Here is a 23,879-nt window from a genome sequence, read left to right on the forward strand (position 1 = left end):
ATCAACAAAGAAATACCTACATCTTTTAGCAGATCACTCCACTAGATACGCATTTATTATAATGTCAAAGATCCAGAGTGCACATGATTTTATAAAGCTAATAAATAAAGTCACCGAAACAGAAGAGATTGAAATGAAATTCTAAAGAATTCAAGAAATTTCTTAGTGACAAACAAATAACAATGATATTAACAGCAGTGAACGCACCTTTTTCAAATGGTTTAAATGAAAGGTTGAATCAGACACTAGTAAACAAAATTAGATGCAGAATAAATGGAGGTGGAAAAAAAGCGTGGACTACAATAGCATACGAATGTGTAGAAAAATACAATCAGACTAATCACTCTATAACTGGCTATGCGCCATGCTATTTGTTATGTGGGACAGATATTACAGTGTTGCCAAATGAGGTACGCCAAGACAGGATCGAAGATAAAGAAAGAGCGCTCAATAACACTTTGAAATCACATTACTATAACAAAATGCGTTATGATAGGAAAAGAAAAGATGGTATATGTAGAGAATGGGAATGAACTAAATAGAAGAAAACTGGATGAGCTGAGAATTGGACTATATAAAATAGTAAAAAAAAATCGAATACGATTTATGAGGTAGATACAGGACACGGGAAAACAGAGTCAAACCTATCCCATATTACTAAACTAACTCCAGTACATATAAAAGATGAAAAAGATGGAAGAATCACTAAACTAGTCCTGAAGAGAAAATTCACGGGTGAATTTTCTTCGCCTGGGAAATGTAGAGAAATTAGATTTTTTAATTTTGAATTTGGCGCGCTTCGCGTGATGGCATATGAATGTCAAACTTTTTAATCAGTAGTTTTTTGTTAGAGGTTAGATTTATTGGAATGTGACGTTATGAAAAAGGCTTTGAAAGCTTGATTTGAGAAGCAAACGCAAGTTTTGAACATAAACGACTTGACGAGATGTAAACGAAAAGAATCAAATATCTAGATATATATATATATATTTTCAAAATACTATAAATTCAAATAGGAAACGGTACATTAGTGATGGCCTTTCAATAAAAACACAAAATTGAAATTTTCACATTTTATTTCAAAGATTGTCTCATTTTATAATACACATCCATCAAATTTCTCATAGCAGACTTAGTGCCTTCATACTGGGTTCGATAAGTCTTACTATGGGTTGTCGTCATCAATGTCCTCCATTTGAAATTTTCTGTTATTATCTCCCACAGTCCTTCTTCCAAAGAGATGCATGAAAATAATAAACTCCGTTGGTTTTTTCTAATTTCCAGATTCGATGAGATGACATGTGACACTACGTTTCGAATTGTGTGATATTCAACAGCATCTACCTGTTCATCTGAACACATGTAGTTTTGCTTTGAGAGGCGTTTACACTCCATCAGGTCCTTTAAAACTTTTGGTTTCAATGCAATCTTCATTTTTGAGTGTACCTCCGTCAATTTCAGAACCGCGGATTTTCTACCCATATATTCAAATATATATTTGCTTTTAGGAAATATAGTCATCAGCGTATGCCATTTGGTATTTTCTGAAATCAGTCTTCTTATGCCATCTTCCAAAATTCTGATCGTTCCTTTGAAGTTGCGGTAATCCTTTTCCAGCTTCACAGACTTGGTCAATACCATTTTTGACACTCTCCGTATCTCCCGATATTCTATTCTGTTTGTGATGGTGTCGGAGGACATGTACTTCCGTTTTGAGCGACTAAGGCACTTTGTTAAATCTTCTAAAAATCTTGGAACTTGTTCCATTTCGATCCTATTGATAATTATTTGTATTGCTCTGAAAGTCACCAGTGTTACTAACTCACACAATGGTTATGAGATTATGGTAATGAATGATGAGATGTACTGCTTTTATACTCGAATTAGGTAGGCGTTTCCGGATCTCATTAAACAGGTACATTGTTAATCACTCTATGATGATTTGAGGTTGATTGGTATGTTAAATGTGTTCCTTAAAGATTATGTTATAAATATAGTTTTATAACATTATCAGGTACTTATATAATTATTAGATTCAGTCATCAAAAATGTGACGAGACAGAAAATTTTACCTGAATCTACCATATACAAGCTGAATTCATTAGTTCCTCAAAATGATAGCATTTGTTTGCGATGGTGCGCGCGAAAATGCATCAAACAAGTTTAACACAGCCGCTGTCTTACTATCCTTTTTTTTTATACTATAATCGCAAGAAAATCATCGAGGATTTGGGCTCGATTTGTAAGGCGAACATAAACAACTTGACGAGATATAAATGAAGGGAATAAAAAATCTAGATATATATATATATATATATATATATATATATATATATATATATATATAAATATATATATATATATATATGAAATCGAGAAAGGCTCATGCAGTCAAGCTGCTGGAAAATAATTCCATGAAAATAAAAAAATGAATAGATAATATTGATTTCAATTTAAGAGCCACCGATATACAGCTGTTTCAGCCTATTGGGCATCATCAGTATCGGCAGGCGGACCTCGATTGAAGACAAAATGAGAAAAAACCAAGAAAGTACTTGATAAAAATAGCTTCGTAAACGCAAGCGAAATATAAGTGGAACCACCTATTGGTGTGACACCCAAGTCAACTTGCCAAGTTTTTATGTCAGTGTTGGTGGTTTGACCAATCAACCGACAACTGCGGTAGCAGAAATTTGGGAAGCTAACCTGAAATGCCATCGGAAAACGAATCCACATGTTTCTAGAAATGATATGAAATCGAGAAAGGTTCATGCAGTCAAGCTGCTGGAAAATAAATCCATGAAAATCAAAAAATAAATATCGAGGACCGCCTGCCCGGTACTGACGATGCCCAATAGGCTGAAACAACTGTATATCGGTGGCTCTTAAATTGAAATCAATATGGGAATGATCAAAGAGTACTTATCTATTTACTTTTTATATATAGAAATATATATTTTATTTCAAAATACCATAAATTCAAATAGGACACGGTACATTAGTGATGGCCTTTTATAACTCCATTTTAATTTAAACTTGTTGTTGTGCGTTTTGAATGTTAGTGTTATAGGCACGGCAGCTCTGGGATTAGGGAGCGAGGCATGGGTTCATTGAAATGTAGGTGCTCTTCGAAAGGGCGCTACTCTATTTATAGACGAAAACAGAGAAATAACAAAAATGATTGAAAGACCTGTTGAACTGTACGGTTATATAATGAGGTACTAACAATAAAAATGTATGTACAATACCACTACTTCCTTTAAGGGATATTTCAATGACTTACTTTCTATTGATTTGTACTTTTCATTTGAAATCTTCCTAAGTTATTTTACATCCCCCTTATATTGGCAAATACATGAGTTCACATGTTAATTTTTTTCAATATCATGTTGATGATGATTATATATCTAAAAATTTAAATGATGAGTGGTAAGTATTATCTTCTCTTAATATAAATAAATAATTCTTTGGATCCTGGAGTTATAATTAATGGACAGATCTAACCTTTTCTCCAGGGCTAACGTCCAGAATTATAAGTCCTGATGTTAAAGCTTGTTGCTTTATTGGGAATCCTCTTGACTGAGCTGACAATGAGCCAGCAGGAATACTGAGTAACTGGTCTCTAAATGTAACCATACATTGATAGTAAACCAAAATCCTATCTACACCTCATGGGCCTAACAAAATGGCAAATGGCGTACCCTCCTCACAAATCAGGAAAGAAATTTAGGTATCTTAAACCTTCAATCATCTCTAAAAAGGCCAACCGATCTTCCAAAAAGAAAAGGCCTTTTATGTAGATATTAATTAGAAATCAAATCAGGAATTGCCACCGAGCCTTCCTCGTGAAATCTCACATCGGAAAATACGCCTTTTTCAAATCTGACCGGACTTATTAATTTACTATTAAGAAAAAACAATTGAAACCGAAATTTGCTTTTAGCGCATCACAGAAATCGAATGAAGGTCATGGCCTGTCATAAGACAGTCAGGGCAGCCACCTGTTGAAGTGTGTCTATCCTAATCAACTGATGGTAATTACGTTTGAAATGACTGATTGTGACATGCAATGAAGAATTTATATAAGGAAAATATCTCAATAATACACTTCTTAGGAAATATATTATCCTCTAATTGTTTATCATAACAAAGCGTCATGAGGTTAGATGTTAGTAACAACAAAGCATACTTGGGTATAATGGTAATATTCTGTTGGACGGAATCTAACTTCGATTCATCTGACATCAAAAGGTAAATAAATGCATCTAATCTTCAACAATGTTTATGAATGAAATGTAAAGTGGAATTCGAAGCTTAGGAATTATGCAAAGACAATTATAATGTTCCTGATGAATTATATTCAAGAAACATAATTGAGGATGTTTGTTCTGCTAAAAACTTGACAGAAAATAGAAATGCACAACTCATCTCAATATATGTTATGAATGCTGCATTAGTTTTTTTATTTGAAGTTTCAAATTGTTACACACTTTCAGGTATCATACAGAATGTTTACTTGTTATTTTGAAAAGTCATTTCTAACGTTATAATCACCCCCCTCCATATATAAAAATTGACATGGGTAATGTCAATTTTACCTTAAATAGAATGCATACAATTCAAAAAAAAATTTTAAAGCTTGGAAGTTGAATAATATTTACAACAGATATATACACATCACATTCAATGTATTCAGGATTTATAGGTACTATCCATGCTGATTCTAAGTATCAAAATCTACAAAAGATATAGTTTTGGACCCAATTTTTTCTATCTACTAAGTCGATATCTATTTTTCCTTTCCCATAATACTTTTAGTACAGCGAACTTCCCTTCCAAAATTAAGAAAAGCTGGACTGTAGCCTGTTACTTCATGGACAGCTATTCGTAAGGCATTTGCAATTTTTGCCAAATGAGGTACGCCAAGACAGGATCGAAGATAAAGAAAGAGCGCTCAATAACACTTTGAAATCACATTACTATAACAAAATGCGCTATGATAGGAAAAGAGAAGATAGAGAATTTAAGGTTGGAGATATGGTATATGTAGAGAATGGGAATGAACTAAATAGAAGAAAACTGGATGAGCTGAGAATTGGACTATATAAAATAGTAAAAAAAAATCGAATACGATTTATGAGGTAGATACAGGATACGGGAAAGCAGAGTCAAACCTATCCCATATTACTAAACTAACTCCAGTACATATAAAAGATGAAAAAGAGATGGAAGAATCACTAAACTAGTCCTGAAGAGAAAATTCACGGGTGAATTTTCTTTGCCTGGGAAATTTAGAGAAATTAGTTTTTTTTAATTTTGAATTTAGCGCGCTTCGCGTGATGGCATATGAATGGCAAACTTTTTAAACAGTAGTTTTTTGTTAGAGGTTAGATTTATTGGAATGTGACGTTATGAAAAAGGTTTTGAAAGCTTGATTTGAAAGGCAAACGCAAGTTTTGAACATAAACGACTTGACAAGATGTAAAGGAAGGGAATCAAATATCTAGATATATATATTTTCAAAATACTATAAATTCAAATAGGAAACGGTACATTAGTGATGGCCTTTCAATAAAAACACAAAATTGAAATTTTCACATTTTATTTCAAAGATTGTCTCATTTTATAATACACATCCATCAAATTTCTCATAGCAGACTTAGTGCCTTCATACTGGGTTCGATAAGTCTTACTCTGGGTTGTCGTCATCAATGTCCTCCATTTGAAATTTTCTGTTATTATCTCCCACAGTCCTTCTTCCAAAGAGATGCATGAAAATAATAAACTCCGTTGGTCTTTTCTCATTTCCAGATTCGATGAGATGACATGTGACACTACTTTTCGAATTGTGTGATATTCAACAGCATCTACCTGTTCATCTGAACACATGTAGTTTTGCTTTGAGAGGCGTTTACACTCCATCAGGTCCTTTAAAAATTTTGGTTTCAATGTAATCTTCATTTTTGAGTGTACCTCCGTCAATTTCAGAACCGCGGATTTTCTACCGATATATTCAAATATATATTTGCTTTTAGGAAATATAGTCATCAACGTATGCCATTTGGTATTTTCTGAAATCAGTCTTCTTATGCCATCTTCCAAAATTCTGATTAATCCTTTGAAGTTGCGGTAATCCTTTTCCATCTTCATAGACGCGGCCAATACCATTTTTGACACACTTCGTATCTCCCGATATTCTATTCTGTTTGTGATGGTGTCGGAGGACATGTACTTCCGTTTTGAGCGACTAAGGCACTTTGTTAAATCTTCTAAAAATCTTGGAACTTGTTCCATTTCGATCCTATTGATAATTATTTGTATTGCTCTGAAAGTCACCAGTGTTACTAACTCACAGAATGGTTATGAGATTATGGTAATGAATGATGAGATGTACTGCTTTTATACTCGAATTAGGTAGGCGTTTCCGGATCTCATTAAACAGGTACATTGTTAATCACTCTATGATGATTTGAGGTTGATTGGTATGTTAAATGTGTTCCTTAAAGATTATGTTATAAATATAGTTTTATAACATTAGCAGGTACTTATACAATTATTAGATTCAGTCATCAAAAATGTGACGAGACAGAAAATTTTACCTGAATCTACCATTTACAAGCTGAATTCATTAGTTCCTCAAAATAATAGCATTTGTTTGCGATGGTGCGCGCTAAAATGCATCAAACAAGTTTAACACAGCCGCTGTCTTACTATCCTTTTTTCTTTATACTATAATCGCAAGAAAATCATCGAGGATTTGGGCTCGATTTTAAAGGCGAACATAAACAACTTGACGAGATATTAATGAAGGGAATAAAAAAAATCCAGATATATACAGTGTGACCCATTTAAAATGGAACCACCCCTGTAGAATGTGCATTTTTCAATCAATCTCAATTTTTTTTCATTGAAATATTAAGCATGAAAAACTGTATCTTGACACTAACTTTCACAATTTTAGTTTCATTTCCAAGGCACTCTATGATTTTTTTTGTTTGTCAAAAATGGCAAAAGTTTATTAGGCAATTTTTGTTTTCAAATTTGACTACACCACTGGATTCTTAGTCGTTATAAATCAAAACTGTCAAATTTTCATTAAAAAATATTTGTTAACAACGAAGTTACAACAACTTCAATTTTGGAAACAAAGTATTTGTTTGTCATTTTTATTCAGATTATAGACATATTTGAGATCTGACAACACTGTCATCACCAAGTAGAACACCAGTGAATTTGTACAGTGAAAATCCGAAGTCAACAGCTCAATGCGTTCTACAGTTATAACTCCTGAAAATATGGTAATGTGAGAGATTTGTGGTGCAAGCGTTTTGTAATAAAAATCTGACTACGCCACTGGATTTGTGGATAATATTCCCTTAAAATCATTCATTTGAGTGTAGGTTACGAGAAGTGTATTCTAGAATAACAGAAAATTAAAAAGCATTGGAAATGCTTAATATTTCAATAAAAAAAAATTGAGATTGATTGAAAAATGCACATTCTACAGGGTGGTTCCATTTTAAATGGGTCACACTATATATATATATATATATATATATATATATATATATATATATATATATATATATATATATATATATATATATATATATATATATATATATATATGTGTTTTTTTTTCAAAATATCATAAATTCAAATAGGAAACGGTACATTAGTGATGGCCTTTCAATAAAAACACAAAATTAAAATTTTCACATTTTATTTCAGAGATTGTCTCATTCTATAATACACATCCATCAAATGTTTTATAGCAGATTTAGTACCTTCATACTGGGTTATATTAGACTTACTCTGGGTTGTCGTCATCAATGTCCTCCATTTGAAATTTTCTGATATAATCTTTCACAGTCCTTCTTTCAAAGAGATGCATGAAAATAATAAACTCCGTTGATCTTTCCTCAATTCCAGATTCGATGAGATGACATGTACCACTACTTTTCGAATTTTGTTATATTCAACTGCATCTATCTGTTCATCTGAACACATGTAGTTTTGCTTTGAGAGGCGTTTACACTCCATCAGGTGTTCTAAAAATTTTGGTTTCAATGCATTCTTCATTTTTGAGTGTACCTTCGTCAATTTCAGAACCGCGGATTTTCTACCCATATATTCAAATATATATTTGCTATTTGGAAATACAGTCATCAACGTATGCCATTTGGTATTTTCTGAAATCAGTCTTCTTATGCCATCTTCCAAAATTCTGATTAATCCTTTGAAGTTGCGGTAATCCTTTTCCATCTTCATAGACGCGGTCAATACCATTTTTGACACACTCCGTATCTCCCGATATTCTATTCTGTTTGTGATGGTGTCGGAGGACATGTACTTCTGTTTTGAACACAAAATTAAAATTTTCACATTTTATTTCAGACATTGTCTCATTTTATATATAATACACATCCATCAAATTTTTCATAGCAGATTTTGTACCTTCATACTGGGTTCCATAAGTCTTACTCTGGGTTAGATTCAGACATCAGACAGGATTTATTTCAGCAAATCAGGTAGGCGTTTCCACATTTCCGTTAGTAAGTACTATATAGTAATCACTTCATGATGACTTGAGGTTAATTGATATCTTAAAGGTGTTTTTGAAAGATTATGTAATGAAAATAGTTTTATAACACTAGCAGGTTCAACATTTTGAGTTGGAAAACAAAGGAGATTTGAAAGGGGTATTATTCTGTCATAAATAATCATTTGCAAAAAAACGGTCAGGCTTTCACTTCTCCATCTCCATAAAAAATCTGTCTGACACTTCTGAAAGAATGAAGAACGAAATCAAGTTGAAAATAAACTATTTATAAAGATATGGCGATCGTGCATGGAAGTTACTTTCAGACCCAAACTAGAAGAAAAATATTTTTTTCTGGATCTTTTCCGTAGTAACGTGAATTGAATATTAATGGGAAGTCTATTTGGAAATGTCTTTTGTGTTTGTTATGTTGGGTTGAACACGAGTTCCTTGTATGCTGCTCTACAGACGCAACGATACGATCCGACCTAGGACCTAGGCGAATGAGGTTGCTGTGCTAACGTGGAGGCCAGCAGGTGGAAGCTGCCAGGCCATTCTTAAAGAGTTACACACGAATACGGGGCGTCTGGGTATGTATGGAATTTATTTGTCCAGTTTATATTCAATTTGATTTTTTGTTGGCTTCTAGATTTTTCATTTCGGCAACAATACGGACTTCAACGAAGACTTAGTACGACATCTTACTCGACTCTCAATACCATTAAAATATTTCGGAAACTCTCTGAATTGGGAAGGCGGGGCAGCTTCTATTAACACCAGGAAAATAATAATATTCCAGTCATACTAAACCAGAGCTTGTTTCAATTGGCAACATCATTTTTCCTTTTAGTATTTCTTTGCTATCCCAGTACTGCATCAATTTATAGCCTAACCAAAGTAACGAATCCCACATAAAATTGGTAAATATAGATCAACAAATCTTCTGACAAACGACTGTTCAGGTAATAAGTAAAAATATTCTCCAATGAATTACCATACGATGTCTGTTCAAAAAATTAGGCGACTTTTCATTTTTCTTGAAAAATATTTCTCGCAGGGGAGCAAAACTGGTGAGAAATGTGGCTGAGGCATGATTACGGTGTTGTTCTTGGCCAAAAAATTGCGAACAAGCAATGACGAGTGAGCAGGTGCAGTACCGCGATACAAAAGCCAGGAATTGTTTTTCCACAATATCGGAAGTTTTCTTTGTATTGCTTATGGCAAGGAACTTGGGCACTTAATTCCATTGTTTACACAAAACTTGATGAGATTTTTTCAAACCATTTTTTTCTATAGCAGATAATCGCCGAACACGCAAAAAACTTCTAGCTTTTATGCCTCTCACCGGTGCACACTGCGAAATTTGAACAATCACCCTATTTTTTGAACAGTCTAGGTTATTCGAATACAGAAAGTTGAAATTATGTCTCTCAAAGCGATACGAACCTTCACGAAACATTCATTCAGGCTCAGATTGTGCCTGATGGAATTCTGCCACCCCTTCTTATTCTTCTCGAAATACGGAAACTTCGAAGTGATGTACTGGTAGATCTCGGATAGCGTAGCCCTCTTCAGATGGCTGCTTTGAATTGCCATCGCTATCAACGCCACGTAGGAGTAGGGAGGTTTGCTCTGGTTGCTGGAACTGCTATTATTCGTGGCGGATCCTGTTGAGGACGACGGTTGGGGCTGAGGGGAATGACTGGACGACGTACTCGAAGCCCTTGGTTCCTCGAGAGATTCCACGGAGGTGGGGGAAGTATTGCTGTTGCCTCCCGTAAGAATGCTTGCATTGGAAATGTTGGTGAAGGTTGAAACGGGTGAAATCGCTAAAACAAAAACGAAGTTTATTTATATATCCTTGACCTTAGTTAATAACGAACTTAGATGTATATGATGGAATTGGCCGATACTTGAGGAAAAACCATGAACACTCTTTCGAGTAACACCTTATTGTGAGATATTCATTGAACAGTTTATAAAACCGCAACATGATTTTACTGTACAATAGCTTCTCCAAGCGTAAATGAAAGTCGAGTGAATTTCATTAGTTAGGACTTCCATTATCTGATATTATATAAAATGATTTGAAATTCCTGAAAGAACTGATAAAAAATGAAGAATTAAAAAAGAATAGTTGAAAATAACAATTATATTAAGCAATAAATCTGAAATGAGAAACAAGTAAAATGAAATACAACTAAAAATAAATCAATTGAACAAAAATTAAAAATAAAAAAGTTTACAGATTCCGAGCCAAGTTATTTCATCACGTTTCGATTGTTAGTATCCACAATCAGTATCTGAACCACGAATCCAACCACCACCAATCGACTGAAAGAGGAATCATCAAGACTCTATTAGACCGTGATTTCGGGCTCTGTAATACGAAGGAAGGTCCCGAGAAGGAACTAGACATCATCAAAAATGATCTTTAACGGAATGGTTACTCCAAAGCGATGGTGGAACAGACTTTGGCTAAAAGACAGCAGGAGACTCACAAGGAAGGGAAGCTGTCACAACCAGTGCTTGCACTTCCCTACATCAGCGGATTATTGGAAAGCATAAGAAGAATTGGGTCCAAGTACAACATCAGAACCTGCTTCAGATCCGGAAACGCTATCCGTAGCAGCCTCACTAAAACCAGCCAACCAAACGAGGACTGCGATTCCAATAACTGCATTTACCGGATATCCTTTGAGTGCGGAAAATCCTATATCGGTGAAACTAAGAGGCCATTGAATGTTCACATTGCCGAGCACAAGAAACACACACAGCGAGGGGAAACCAGCAAATCAGGAATAGCAGAGCGTGTTTGGACCCATCGACATAACATCCAGTGGTCCCAAGCTAAGATCATACACAGGGAGGAATACTGGTTTATGAGGAAATTCAAAGGAGCCGCATACCTACATGTTGCAACCAAGCTAGCGCAGAGATACGCAATATATGAAAACCCATAATCAAGACGAAAAATGGCCAACTCCCGCCAAACGGTCATCTCCCACTAAACCGGTGAAGCGGAAAAAGGAAAGCGAAGAAAAGTACTCGATATAAATAATCATCTCTTGGTGGAATGAGTCCAGTCATCACCCGAATACAATGGAGAATGTTCCTTCTGACGAAAATCAAGTAGTTTTAATGAAAGAGCTCTAAAACAAAGCATTTCAAACTTATCATTTCAAACTTTTTCTTTAACAAATTATTTAGATGCTTAAAAAAGAGGAATGAAATAATGCATTCAACATTTAAAGCGATTCGTTTGTATTTCACCATTTGGCAACATCGGTTATAGCTAATAAAGGACAATGAATCTGTTACCTGTATGAGACAAATAAAGATGACATTTCAGAGGCGTGTTGTTCTGTTTACTTATGTTCCGAGTTCCAAGACATTCTGTGACATATGACATTTTGTGCACCTAACTTATCTTCCTCTATATAAATAAATAAAAAAACAACTTGTTGAGGTGGTATTGAACTATAATTTATATTTTGCCTTAATTTGACACTATTGACATGATTCTTCTTCTTCTTCTAGCATACTACTAACCTGAACTCCGATCTAGCATTCTAGGCACTGTTTCCAATACGTGAATTAGAAACAAATCCCTTTAAAAATTAAAACCCAACATTTGAAACATCAATTTGAATACTTTTCGAAGTGAATTTGGTTTGAAATCTCTTGACTTTTTATTTTTAATTTTTATTCAATTGTTCTATTTTTACTTTTATTTTATTTCACTGTTATTTCATTTCTTTTTTTTGCCTAATATAATTGTTATTTTCAGCTTTTTTTTAATTCTTCTTTTTTTTCGTAGTTCTGTCAGGGATTTCAAATCATTTTATATAATATCAGACAATGGAAGTCCGAAGTAATGAAATTCATCATAAAAATTGTCAATCACCTATAAACAAACGTTGATAGTCGAGTATTGTACACGCCTGAAGGAGCCATCGTGTAATAAAACACATCTGAAGAACGTATTGCATAGTGAAACACGTGTGGTTTTGTAAAATGTTAGATGATAAAGTATTTGAGCCGATTCAAGCTTCCTCTATGTATTTTTTATTTCTTCTGATATCAATGAGGAATTTTGTTGTTTCAAGTCATGGAAAGTGTTATTATTAATTTTCATCAAGTAGTAAGTCAGAATATTCATAATTTGGATTGAGAAATATTAAGTACCTACAATAGGGTTATGAGGGTTTTCTATTGAAGCTTTTAAAATATTTAAAGATATATTCGTTTTCTTTTTATGTGAAGAATTCAGCGATCTTCATACAAGAAAAAAAGATATTTTGTTTTGTGAGACATGTTAAAGGGCTCACAAAACATTAAAGTAAGTTAGATGATTGGTACAGCGGTTTTTCTACCAAAATGAACCGGTTCCCCCGAAAATCAGTTGTGGAGAGGAAGATGTATTATTTAGAAAATAAATTTGATTTTTTATTGCTGTTGCAATAAGAAGTCGCTTCTGAATAGCTTCGATAATTTCAGAAGCAGATCTGTAGGTTCAAATAGATATTCTTCAACTACTATTAGTACTTAATATAGATACTGTTTTATGGTGGAATTAGCCGATACCTGATGAAAATCTATAACGTATTCAAAAACATTTCATTGTGAGATTTTCACAAAAAAAAAATTTAAAAATTGCAACACGTGCAACACAAGTCATCGATTACACAAACTAATTTTACAATTTGAATTACCTAAATTTCAAGTACATGAGTTTTCCCTTTATATATAGGTACCTTTATAATGAATTAAATGACCTGAGCGTATGTTACAGTTTCCAAATTTGAAAAAATATTCAGTAAGGGGTAGTCATTCAATCCTATTTGGTCATTTAGTAAATACCTAAATTCCTAAACCTATTCATTTCTGGACATTCTAGAAGATCTAGTCTTAGACAAAAACGAATGAATCCATTAATAAAACAGGAAATTTTAGATTTACTTAGTATTTGCCTATAGAATTATTTCCAATTCGACGGAACATTCAATTCATGCAGTGAAGGACTAATAATAATGAGTGACCCGTTGAGTCCTTTGCTTGCTGAAATTTTCATGGATAACATAGATAATGAAATCCATGATGAATCAGTTAACTAACAATTTCTTGTACTGGTACAGATACGTAGATGAAGTCTTAGCATGTTTACTAGAACAGATAGGCAAATAGGTAAATTCGTCTAATATGTCATTTTCATTCACCCGTCAATAAAATTCACCACTTTAAGGGAGGTAAATAATTCAATAAATTACCTTGACTTGACTATTACGAAAGTTAATCATAAACATGATTTTGCAATTTTCCACATACCACCTTATACGAAAATTGTCATACATAATTCCTCCACACATCCTTACCAGCATGAACTAGCTACATTCAGTAGAATGCTTCACAGTCTATTGTATATTCCACTGTAGGTAATTTCCAGGGAGAGCTGAGTTTCATCAAACAAATCGCGGCCAACCACGGTTATAAGGTAGATATTATCGACTCCATTCTTTACAAAAAAAAAACTACAAAAGCAAGCCATGGACCCAAAACCTTATATTGGCCAAACAGGGAGAACTTTTTCCCAAATAATTAAAGAGCAAAGAAGTAGTTTCTTCGTTTGTTTGAAGGTGGTTGACAATGTTTCGTGATGTATTCCATCAGTTCGGACTTCCATTGTCTAATATAATATAAATTAATTTGAAATCCCTGAAAAAATCAAAATATTAACCGAAAATAACAATTTTATCAAACAAAAACTGAAATTACAAGGAAATAACATACAAGCTTCAACCAAAAAATAAAAATTGAAATATTAATAAAAGCTGAAAATTAAAAAATATTATTATTAAAAAATGAAAAATAAAACTCCCTCCAAACGGTCATCTCCAGCTAAAACCAATGAAGCGGAAACAGGAAAGAGGGGATAGGTGAAAGTACTCGAATGACCTATAAATAGTGAGATCTCGGTGGAATAAGTCCACCAATAAGACGATTGTGGATACTAACAATCGAAACATCGTGATGTAATTTGGTTTGGAATCCTTTAATTTTTATTTTTCATTTTTTGTTAATAATCTTTTTCAATTTCCAGCTTTTATTAATATTTCAATTTTTATTTTTTGTTTGAAGCTTGTATGTTATTTCCTTGTTATTTCAGTTTTTGTTTAATAAAATTTTTATTTTCTGTTAATATTTTTATTTTTTCAGGGATTACAAATTAATTTATATTATATTAGACAATGGAAGTCCGAACTGATGAAATAAGTAGTTTCTTAAATTGAAAGAAAATTCCCACATTAGCGAACCACCTTTTAGCAGAAGGACATGAGTTCAATCATGACACTAAGTGTTACATTTAGAAGAGAATAGTTTGAAACTCAATCTTCTAGCATGTCTGGAAGAAGAATTCGGGTAATATACTGAATATTTAGTAACATTCCGTTACTAAATATTTTTTCAAAGGTGGAAACTGGTACAAAAGCTCAGGTAATTACAAACTTAGGTACACATAAAACATTGAATGGTTAGAAAAACTGAGGTACTTGAAATTTAGGTACTTCAAATTGTAAAATTAGCATTGAATATGTAAAATTAGCATTGAATATGTAAAATTTAGTTAGTAAAGACACGCTCGAAGAAGCCATTGTATGGCGAAACACGTGCTGCGTTTTTGGAAAACAAACACAAAAAAGTGTTTTTTGAATAGATACTGTTGTCAATACTGAACTAAAATTATTGACAGGAAAAGGTTAATTTGATGATCTGATTTTAAAAATTCCAATAGGTCAGTTAATATAAATTCTTTAGAAATCGAGAAATATGATCTGCACACACGAATACAAATTTTTTGAACTTTGGCATCATTGAATGAGACAAAATTCTTTCTCATAGACTTACTTTAATAAAAACCAATATTTGTTATATTCGGCCAATGAAATATCATCTGAGAAGTCAGTAATCACCCTTATAAATATAGTACTTTTTTGTATCCAGAAACAATTATGTTACAAGCTCATTCTTTCAAAAATGGAATAACTACAGTTTCTGCACTGGAAACAACGGGAACAACAACTCGAGCACCCACACGGGCACTGCGACCGTTACCACATCGCCTTTGATAATGTCTACCGCAGTTGTAGACGAAACGTCAGGCATAAACCTGTAAAAAAAACCGGCAAAAAAAAACGAAAAATAGCTTTCACACATTTATTCCACCGAAGTGTGCGCTGGTCAGGCCCTATCCCCCGAAGCCCCGACACTTTCGGGAAGGTGCGCCATCATTATCAACCAATGACCACTCCCCACACCGTGGGGTAAGTGATCATTGGGTTCGAGAATCATGTGCCCCGAGTAAGCGTAGTGTGCCAAAAATATCAGCCTTCCGGCTAAGATTTCTGACTTGGTGCGGCAAGCCGGTATGATTTTGAGATTCGATAGTAGAGAGGACATTATTCCACCAAGGATTCCAATAAAATCAGAACAACCAATACGACAGATTGGTCTGGATAAAGTCTGAGGAGTTCGAAGAGAAAATCTCGATATTCTATCCGTTTTTTTCTCCTCTTCTGGGCGAAATTCGTCTCGCCAGGAGCTGAAAACAAATCTCGTCTTGCTCTGGTGGTCGAGAAGGACTATATCAGGCCTATTAGCTTGTATGAGGCTGAGGGTGGGGAACGAATAGTTCCAATAAATTCGGCACTTCTAGTTCGCCACAACAGATTCAATATCCCCCGGTGCGTAGGGCAACACCGGTGTCTCGTCAATACCGTCAGAACTCTTAGGGCCGGGGTTATGTAGATAAATATAGACCGAGACCGCATAGGCCGGATATGCGAACAACAAGTGCATTAGGGATTTGGACATCTCGCGGCAAGTCCTGCACCTTGTGCCAGGAACCTCTATACCCATCACGCGATTGCGGTAGACTAAGGTGTTGAAGTCACCATTCTGGCAGGCCATGATAAACCCCTCAGTTCCCGACTTCACCCCACTTGATTGGAGGAAAGCGAGAGTCAGGCGCTTTGATAAGCCAAGGACATCAATGTTATTGAAGAAGGCTCATTTTTGTGTGTGTACTCTGCGGCTTTTATATGAGCCTTTTGCTGAACAGATTCCAACTCGGTGACAGAGTTATGGTCACCCCGTTCAGTGTCTAAAACTAAGATGAGTTCATTAGCTGCTTGGCAACTCCCCTAAAAAAAAGCTCCAATTCCTGCTCTCTCATGGTCGCGGACCATGCAAAGAAGGGAATCCGAACTCGTGACGACTTTACAGGCTCCATCCAGTACCATTCTGTTACTTATTAACCTCCGGCCTCCTTATTGTCGAGCCGTGGAACGGACGATTTGGGATGCAAACTCCTATGGGGATGCATCATTTTTCGGGTCTCCACATCGAGTTGATACAACTGCTTCCGAATCCACTTCACTACTCCAAACGGGCAGAGTAAGATTGGAACGGCAATCTTATTTGTTGCACCAACTTTGTTCTTCCCCGACAGTTCCGATGACCAAATCTGTCGGAGTTTGTTGTGATACTTGCCGCGGAGAGTTCTTCACTGCTGTTACCTCTCGTGAGTGGCGTTGTTCCATCCCGAGGTATACGAGTATACGTCTCTCCAGCATGCAGATGGTGTAGGATTCTTCCATCTACGAGCTGCACTCCATACTTCCCGCATCATCCTCATTTGAGATGAACCATTGCTCATTTGTATAAAATCTCGACCCGAAACATCAAAGACGCCGACGGGAGTGAATTTACTTCTGTTTACTTATGTACGGTGACTGCAGTGAGTATTCGAATGTATAAAATGCTGGTAAATAACTTATAACACGAATTCAAGTATGTTATGGGTTTGTACTTTTTAGAAATCGATAAATCTTCGCTTTTGGGGATGGGAACGGTCCGCCCCTCGACAAACCAATCCGGAATCCGCTGTTCTCCGTCCAGCCATAAGTTAAAAACTCTGGCCAGATGGCGATGGGTGCTTGGTAGTTGTTTCCACCAATAAGTCACACATTTATTATTATTATTATTACTTGTTCTATGATAGGAATGTCTTCTGTATTCATTTCAATAAAATAATACTAATAATAATTTATAACGAATGAAAAATCGTTCAAACTTTGGGTTTAGAAAATGTTAGGTATATCTTTTCATTAATTTTCAACCCCTACAATATAATCCATACATGCTGATCAAGCTCCAAATTACATGGAAAACTTGGCTTGGAGACTTGAAGTGATGTGAGGTTTTGTCGTGTTCGAATAACAAGTTGTTAAATTGAGACCTCTTGATAAAGAGTTTGATAAAGATATTCATAAGAAGAGAGAATGTAATATTGTTCTGCAATATTTATTAAACAGTTATTAGTATAGTAAACATCTCAACAGTTATCGTTCAAATTGAATGATGTGCGGAATTGTATGTCCTTTGAGTACTATTCACATTGTGCTGGAGTTATCACCGTGTTGAATGTTATCATATATGGTCATTTGGTTACATATTAAATTGGATTTAATCAAAATAAATTAATCATACAATTGAACTACCATTAAGAATAAATTAATACTCATCAATAATAAAAAGTGATTATATATATTTTCGAAGATTGCAAAGAAGTCGTTTGTTCCTTCACTGGCAGATCACAAGATCGGTTTTTATGAATTTCGAACAGGCGTAAATTTCATCACCCATATATAAATATTACTGGAGTTTTTCCCAATACCATACCGTTATTTTAACACTCGGCACGTGTTTCGATCACCAAGTGATCATCTTCAAGAGGAAGATTAAACTAAACAACAACAGGCATCTAGATGCCTATGAGAGTGTAAAAATAAGTAAACATAATAATATTATGAATAAAGATGATGGACCAATACCCAATAGTAGGTAGGGCTAGTAGATGAGTCACTATTGTGAAATTAATTTAAGACACTCAAGACGTATATAAGAGGTATCTATGGTATGAATAAGGATAACATCGTGAGTATATTTAGTTTAATCTTCCTTTTGAAGATAATCACTTGGTGATCGAAACACATGTCGAGGTGTTTAAATAACGGTTTGGTGTTGGCAAAAAACTCCAGTAATATTCATTGCTACACCAAAGGTTCCGAACAGTGCATCACAAGTACCAATATACATATAGTTAGTTTTGGATGCAATCGTTTTGCTACATGGAATGATCTTGAGTTATGAAGTGTATATTTTACATCATGAAAATATCAATGAAAATTATTCACAAATATGTCTAGATTATTTCCAAAAATTTTTTTCATGTTAAAACTGGAAGAAAAAATTTATCTGAAATAACTATTTTCTTTCATGAACATTCAGTTACATGGAAAGCCCTTGCAAACTGCACACAAAAATGATTTCCGTGTAATTCAATGTTCATAATCGAAAGTAGTGGTTTTCAGGACTAGAGTAGCAGCTCTCGATACACATTTCGATAACCAAGTTAGACTGGAATCAAATTCTAATTTTATTTTATATATATATATATATATATATATATATATATATATATATATATATATATATATACGTCTGGACGAACCATTAGCCTTCATCCATGAGAGTTAATGTATGAACTCTCGGTTGACAATACATTCGAAAAGTCACGCTCATACAATTTATTCAAATTATATAATCTTCTTCCTGAAATTTTCAAAACAATGTTAGCGACCAGGTTTCGTAAACACCTACAGAAAAACCTTTCGATGTGCAGTGCAACGATATATAGGTATATGTAATTACCATTGATATTACTTTTATTTTTTTTTTCATCATTTCTAGGGATGATCACATAATTATTTTTTGTGAAAGTTTATAATTTGTAATCTTTAGCCTTAGTTATTTTTTATTGTTTTGTGGCACAGGTGCCCGAGGAAGGTGCCCGATCGGGCTCCTTCCAACCATACTGTAGTAATTTTATAATTAATTTATTCTTGTCATTTTATTTAATGTTTTCCACGTATGGTTAATAAATGTGTTATTTTTTTACCGTAGTATGCGCTGGTCAGGCCCTATCCTCCAAAGCCCCAATACATTCAGGAGGGCGCGCCAGCATTATCAACCAACGACCACTCCCCACGCCGTGGGGTAAGTAATCATTGGGTCCAAAAATCATATGCTCTGAGCAAGCGCAGTGAATCAAGAATGACAGCCTTCTGCATCTGTCCGGCTGAGATTTCTGCCTTGTGGCAGCCGGTATGCTTTTAAGATTCGAGAGTAGAGAGGGCATCATTCCACCAAGGACTCCAATAATCAGAACAACAATCTTGACAGAGTGGTCTGGATAGAGTCTGCGGAGTTCGAAGAGGAAATATCGATATTTTATCCATGACAAATATCGTTTTGGTCTGGTGGTCGAGAAGGACTACATCAGGCTTATTAGCTTGTATGAGCCTGAGGGTGGGAAACGAATAGTTCCAATAAATTCGGCACTTCTCGTTCCCCACAACGGATTCAATATCCCCCAGAGCGTAGGGCAACACCGGTGTCTCGTCAATATCGTAAGAGTGTCGTAGAGGGTAATATAGCACTCTCAGGGCCTCGTTATGTCGATGGATATAGACTGAGACCGCATATGCTGGACATGCTGATAACAAGTGCATTAGGGTCTCGAGCGCCTCGCGGCAGGCCCTGCACCTTGTGTCAGGAACCTCTATACCCATCACGCGACTGCGGTAGACTAAGGTGTTGAAGACACATCCTGGCAAGCCATGATGAACCCCTCAGTTTCCGACTTCAGCCCACTCGACTTGAAAAAAGCGAACGTCAGGCGCTTTGATAAGCCAAGGTCTCCAATGTTATTGAAGAAAACCCTATGCATTGGCTTATCCTTGTGTCTCCGCAGAAGTAAGGTGATCTCTGCGGCTTTTATCTGAGCTTTTTGCTGAACGGGTTCCAACTCGGTGACAGAGTTGTAGTCACCTCGTTCAGAGTCAAAATAATAATAATAATAATAATGATTATTATTATCAAGTGTAAACCACGGGTGAATGTAGAGCAAGAATTTCTTTAAAATTTCACGGAAAAAATTTAGGTTCGTAATCGAGAAAAAGTTAAAGGCGGTCATTATTAAACGAAATGTGTATGGAATAATTTTTTCTATTTCACAAGGTGAAAGTTCTGAATCAGGAAAACCACAATCGACAATTTTGCATTTCTTCAAAAATCTTGAAAACGTCCGATTCTCTTTTCGATTTCAGTAAATAATTTGATTAACGTTTGAAATACGCAACTTGAAGGTTTTTGGTCCACTTGGTAGGTATACTTACAGTTCACCATTTGAATTATGAGTAAGTTTTGAACATATCAGTCAAAAACACAACCGGCTTAGAACGTATTAATAATATCCGTATATTAATAGGCAAATGTGACATTATTTGAAACGTTTACAAATCGACTGGGTTGCTTTTTGCCGTTAATTCTATCAGTTCTGAGAGATACTTGCAGATAGCCCCTTTTGATGTAGGCGAACATGTATTTATAAAACTCGCTTTGACGCTTTAAAAGCAACCAAATGCTGAGAAATTGAATGATTTACTTACTGATGATGACACCCAAGAATTTTCCGACGAATTACCACCTCATTTATTCATTGTTTTGATTTAAGTACCTCAAGTTTACAGATGGTGTTTATGCTCTTAATTGCTTTTCAAGACTACTTTTCAAGCTGAGAAATTTATATGTCTTCTTACGTGCGGTGCTTACTAGTTTTGTTGTTTTGTTTTCGTAGAATTATGCCAAGATTCTCTGAGGCGTTTTAGACAGGAATTTAAAGTGTAGAACGTGGTCGTTACTTTTCAGATGGGAAAAATTATTATATTGATGATGTTGAATATTACATCTGTGGTATCACTGATTGAGTCTGGCAACACTGCGGCGAACAGCTGAGTGACATTCTTCCGCGAACACAATCGGTCGATCTGATACGTTGGTCCAAACAGGACTAGATCACTCGTTAATTAGTTATAAACAGTTTATGAATACAGTTTTACTCACAGTATAATTTTGTGTTTGTTACATCCACCCATCATACTACAACATCGATCAATGTCATTTTTTGCGGAGAAAATCAGCTAATGGGGAAACATCTTCTAATAGTTACCCTAGAGCTGAAGTTGTTCGCAGGACAGCTGCTAGAGTTTTTTAAAGTTAGATGTATCCAGCGGGGACATCGTTATCGTTGGGGATATATTGGGTGATTTCTAAAATGATCTCGAAATTATAAGAAAATGTTGTTTTTACTAGGACGATTTTAGATCGCTATTTTACCCATGTAACCTATATGTAACCTGCCAAAGCTAAGATGAACCAAACTTCACAGTAGCCCATCGTTCCTTCCTGTGTTAGGGGCATGCGCTAATATATTTTCAACCTCCAGTAATATTTAAAAATATATGTATTGATTTATTGTTTTTACAGTATTCATTTCATGGATCTATCGCAAACGTTGTAAAGCATCAAATAACAAAAAAAGTTTCTGACGAACTGTCAATCTGTCATGAATCATATCGAGTAGAAGCAAGTGATGCCGTAGTGATATTTCACAGATTAAAGATCATATTCTCCTTATATCATGCAATGCCAATATTTACTGGGTATGGCTGAAAAATCAAGCTCAGCTCAAATGTTGATGTTACGTATCGTAATTATTCAAAATGAGTTTTCTATAGCCTAAAATACTCATGGCAACGCCTGAAAAATAGTAGAAAACTTCAATTAAATCTTACCTACCACGCACAATAAACACGGTATAAGAAAAACTTATGGTAAAATGATAGTACAGGAAGAAGGGATCGCAGATACAGACAAGGGATTCCATAATTTAGTTAGGCAATGGAAAAAATCATCATGAAAAAACACAAAATAGAAAAAGAATTTCTGGAAATAGAATTAACTGATAAGAAAAATGATTTGTAGACTTTTGAATTACTTTTTGTATTCAATGTTTAACACACTTTTAAAATAATAATAGTAGATGGATCATACATCAAACTTTTACCTAACTTATATAAGTTCTAATTTGGTTTATCGAACAACCATCAGGAAAATGAGAACATTATTCGTATTTAAGTAAAATTTTATTGTAACACTTTTACTGAACAGTTTACAAAACCGCAACAAAATACCGGCGTGTTTATGTGTTACTTAAATTCGATATATATTTTCATGAAGTATCGGCCAATTCCATCATGGCCGATAAGCAATAAAATTGGCAAAAGGACAGGAGGATCAATATAATACAGAACGTTTCAGATAAATACATAATATTTCAGTCAGTCCACACTCCAGATAAAAAAGTAGGCTCAGAGAAGCTTGGCTCAACGACTCTTAGCTGCCACAGTGGAGGGCCTACTGTCCAAGTCAGATTCATATTATTACACGTAAAATACGGCCATAACTGACTATAAGTTTTCTGGAGGGGATTTTAGCACTAAGAAAATTGACATTTGGGAATCGACAACATTATCAAAATTGTATACCAAATGTGAATGTTTCAATAGGATGATAAATGCATATCGAATAAAATGTAGTGGTCCTAGTTGTTTAGTTACATGAAAATAAAGAATGTCTTCTCTTCTACATATATTGTAAATGTCAGTTGTCAACCAAACCAAATCTTTAATTGATCGGTGTGTGGCACCGATGAAAATTTCTATTCACAAATTTAAAAACTTGATTGATCTTACTAAAACCACAAAACAAACAATTTTGAGAAAAACATATCCTCTCATGTAACACGTGTCGCCAAACTAAAATAACGACTTTCAGGAAACATAATTATCAGAAAACAATGAAATTCAATTTATATTGGTATAATGAAAGAATCATTATCATATCATATCATGTAAGTGAATTCTTTATTTCCATATGGTGATTATCTCTCTCTCGCCAATAATTGAAATCGGTGAAATTCCGTGTTAGGAATCACATGTTAAAAGGAAGACCTCGTTTATCTTTAGCTCGCACAAGTTTTGTCTTCTGAGGGTTGTCGTTCGTAGGGGTGCGACAGCTGGTTAACGGAAAAACATATTTCAAACAGATTTTAAACGGATTTTTTTTAAACAGAATTCCGTAGATCTACCGGAAAATTGGTATAAACGGCAACGCTGACTCCGATAGAAGAAGAGCGCAGGCAGGTGACATGTTGATTTTTCCACAAAGCACGTTCTTTCCATCGGGGGGGCGTTCAACATAGCAATTGGTCGCTACGGTGCGTGCCGCGATTTATCTCTTCGACGCGAACGTGCCTCGTGAAGAGTTGGCTGCGAGGCCACCCCGCTGTCACTTGGTAGTTTTTCTAGTCTTG

At 34.9% G+C, this 23,879-nt stretch overlaps 1 protein-coding gene across 1 annotated transcript in view; it reads right to left on the reverse strand.

The window, feature by feature from the left end:
* LOC111515988 (uncharacterized) overlaps window positions 1-23,879 on the reverse strand; it is a 113,222-nt gene that overhangs the window by 24,658 nt on the left and 64,685 nt on the right. Inside the window, exon 3 of the mRNA XM_074173851.1 lies at window positions 9,989-10,371. Within this exon, the coding sequence (XP_074029952.1) occupies window positions 9,989-10,371 (383 nt within the window). The remainder of the gene's footprint in view (window positions 1-9,988; window positions 10,372-23,879) is intronic.

Source organism: Leptinotarsa decemlineata, unplaced genomic scaffold, assembly GCF_025532065.1.
Source record: "Leptinotarsa decemlineata unplaced genomic scaffold, Ldec_3_MD MMD2_tig00000505_RagTag_RagTag, whole genome shotgun sequence".
Taxonomy (NCBI): Eukaryota; Metazoa; Arthropoda; class Insecta; order Coleoptera; family Chrysomelidae; genus Leptinotarsa; species Leptinotarsa decemlineata.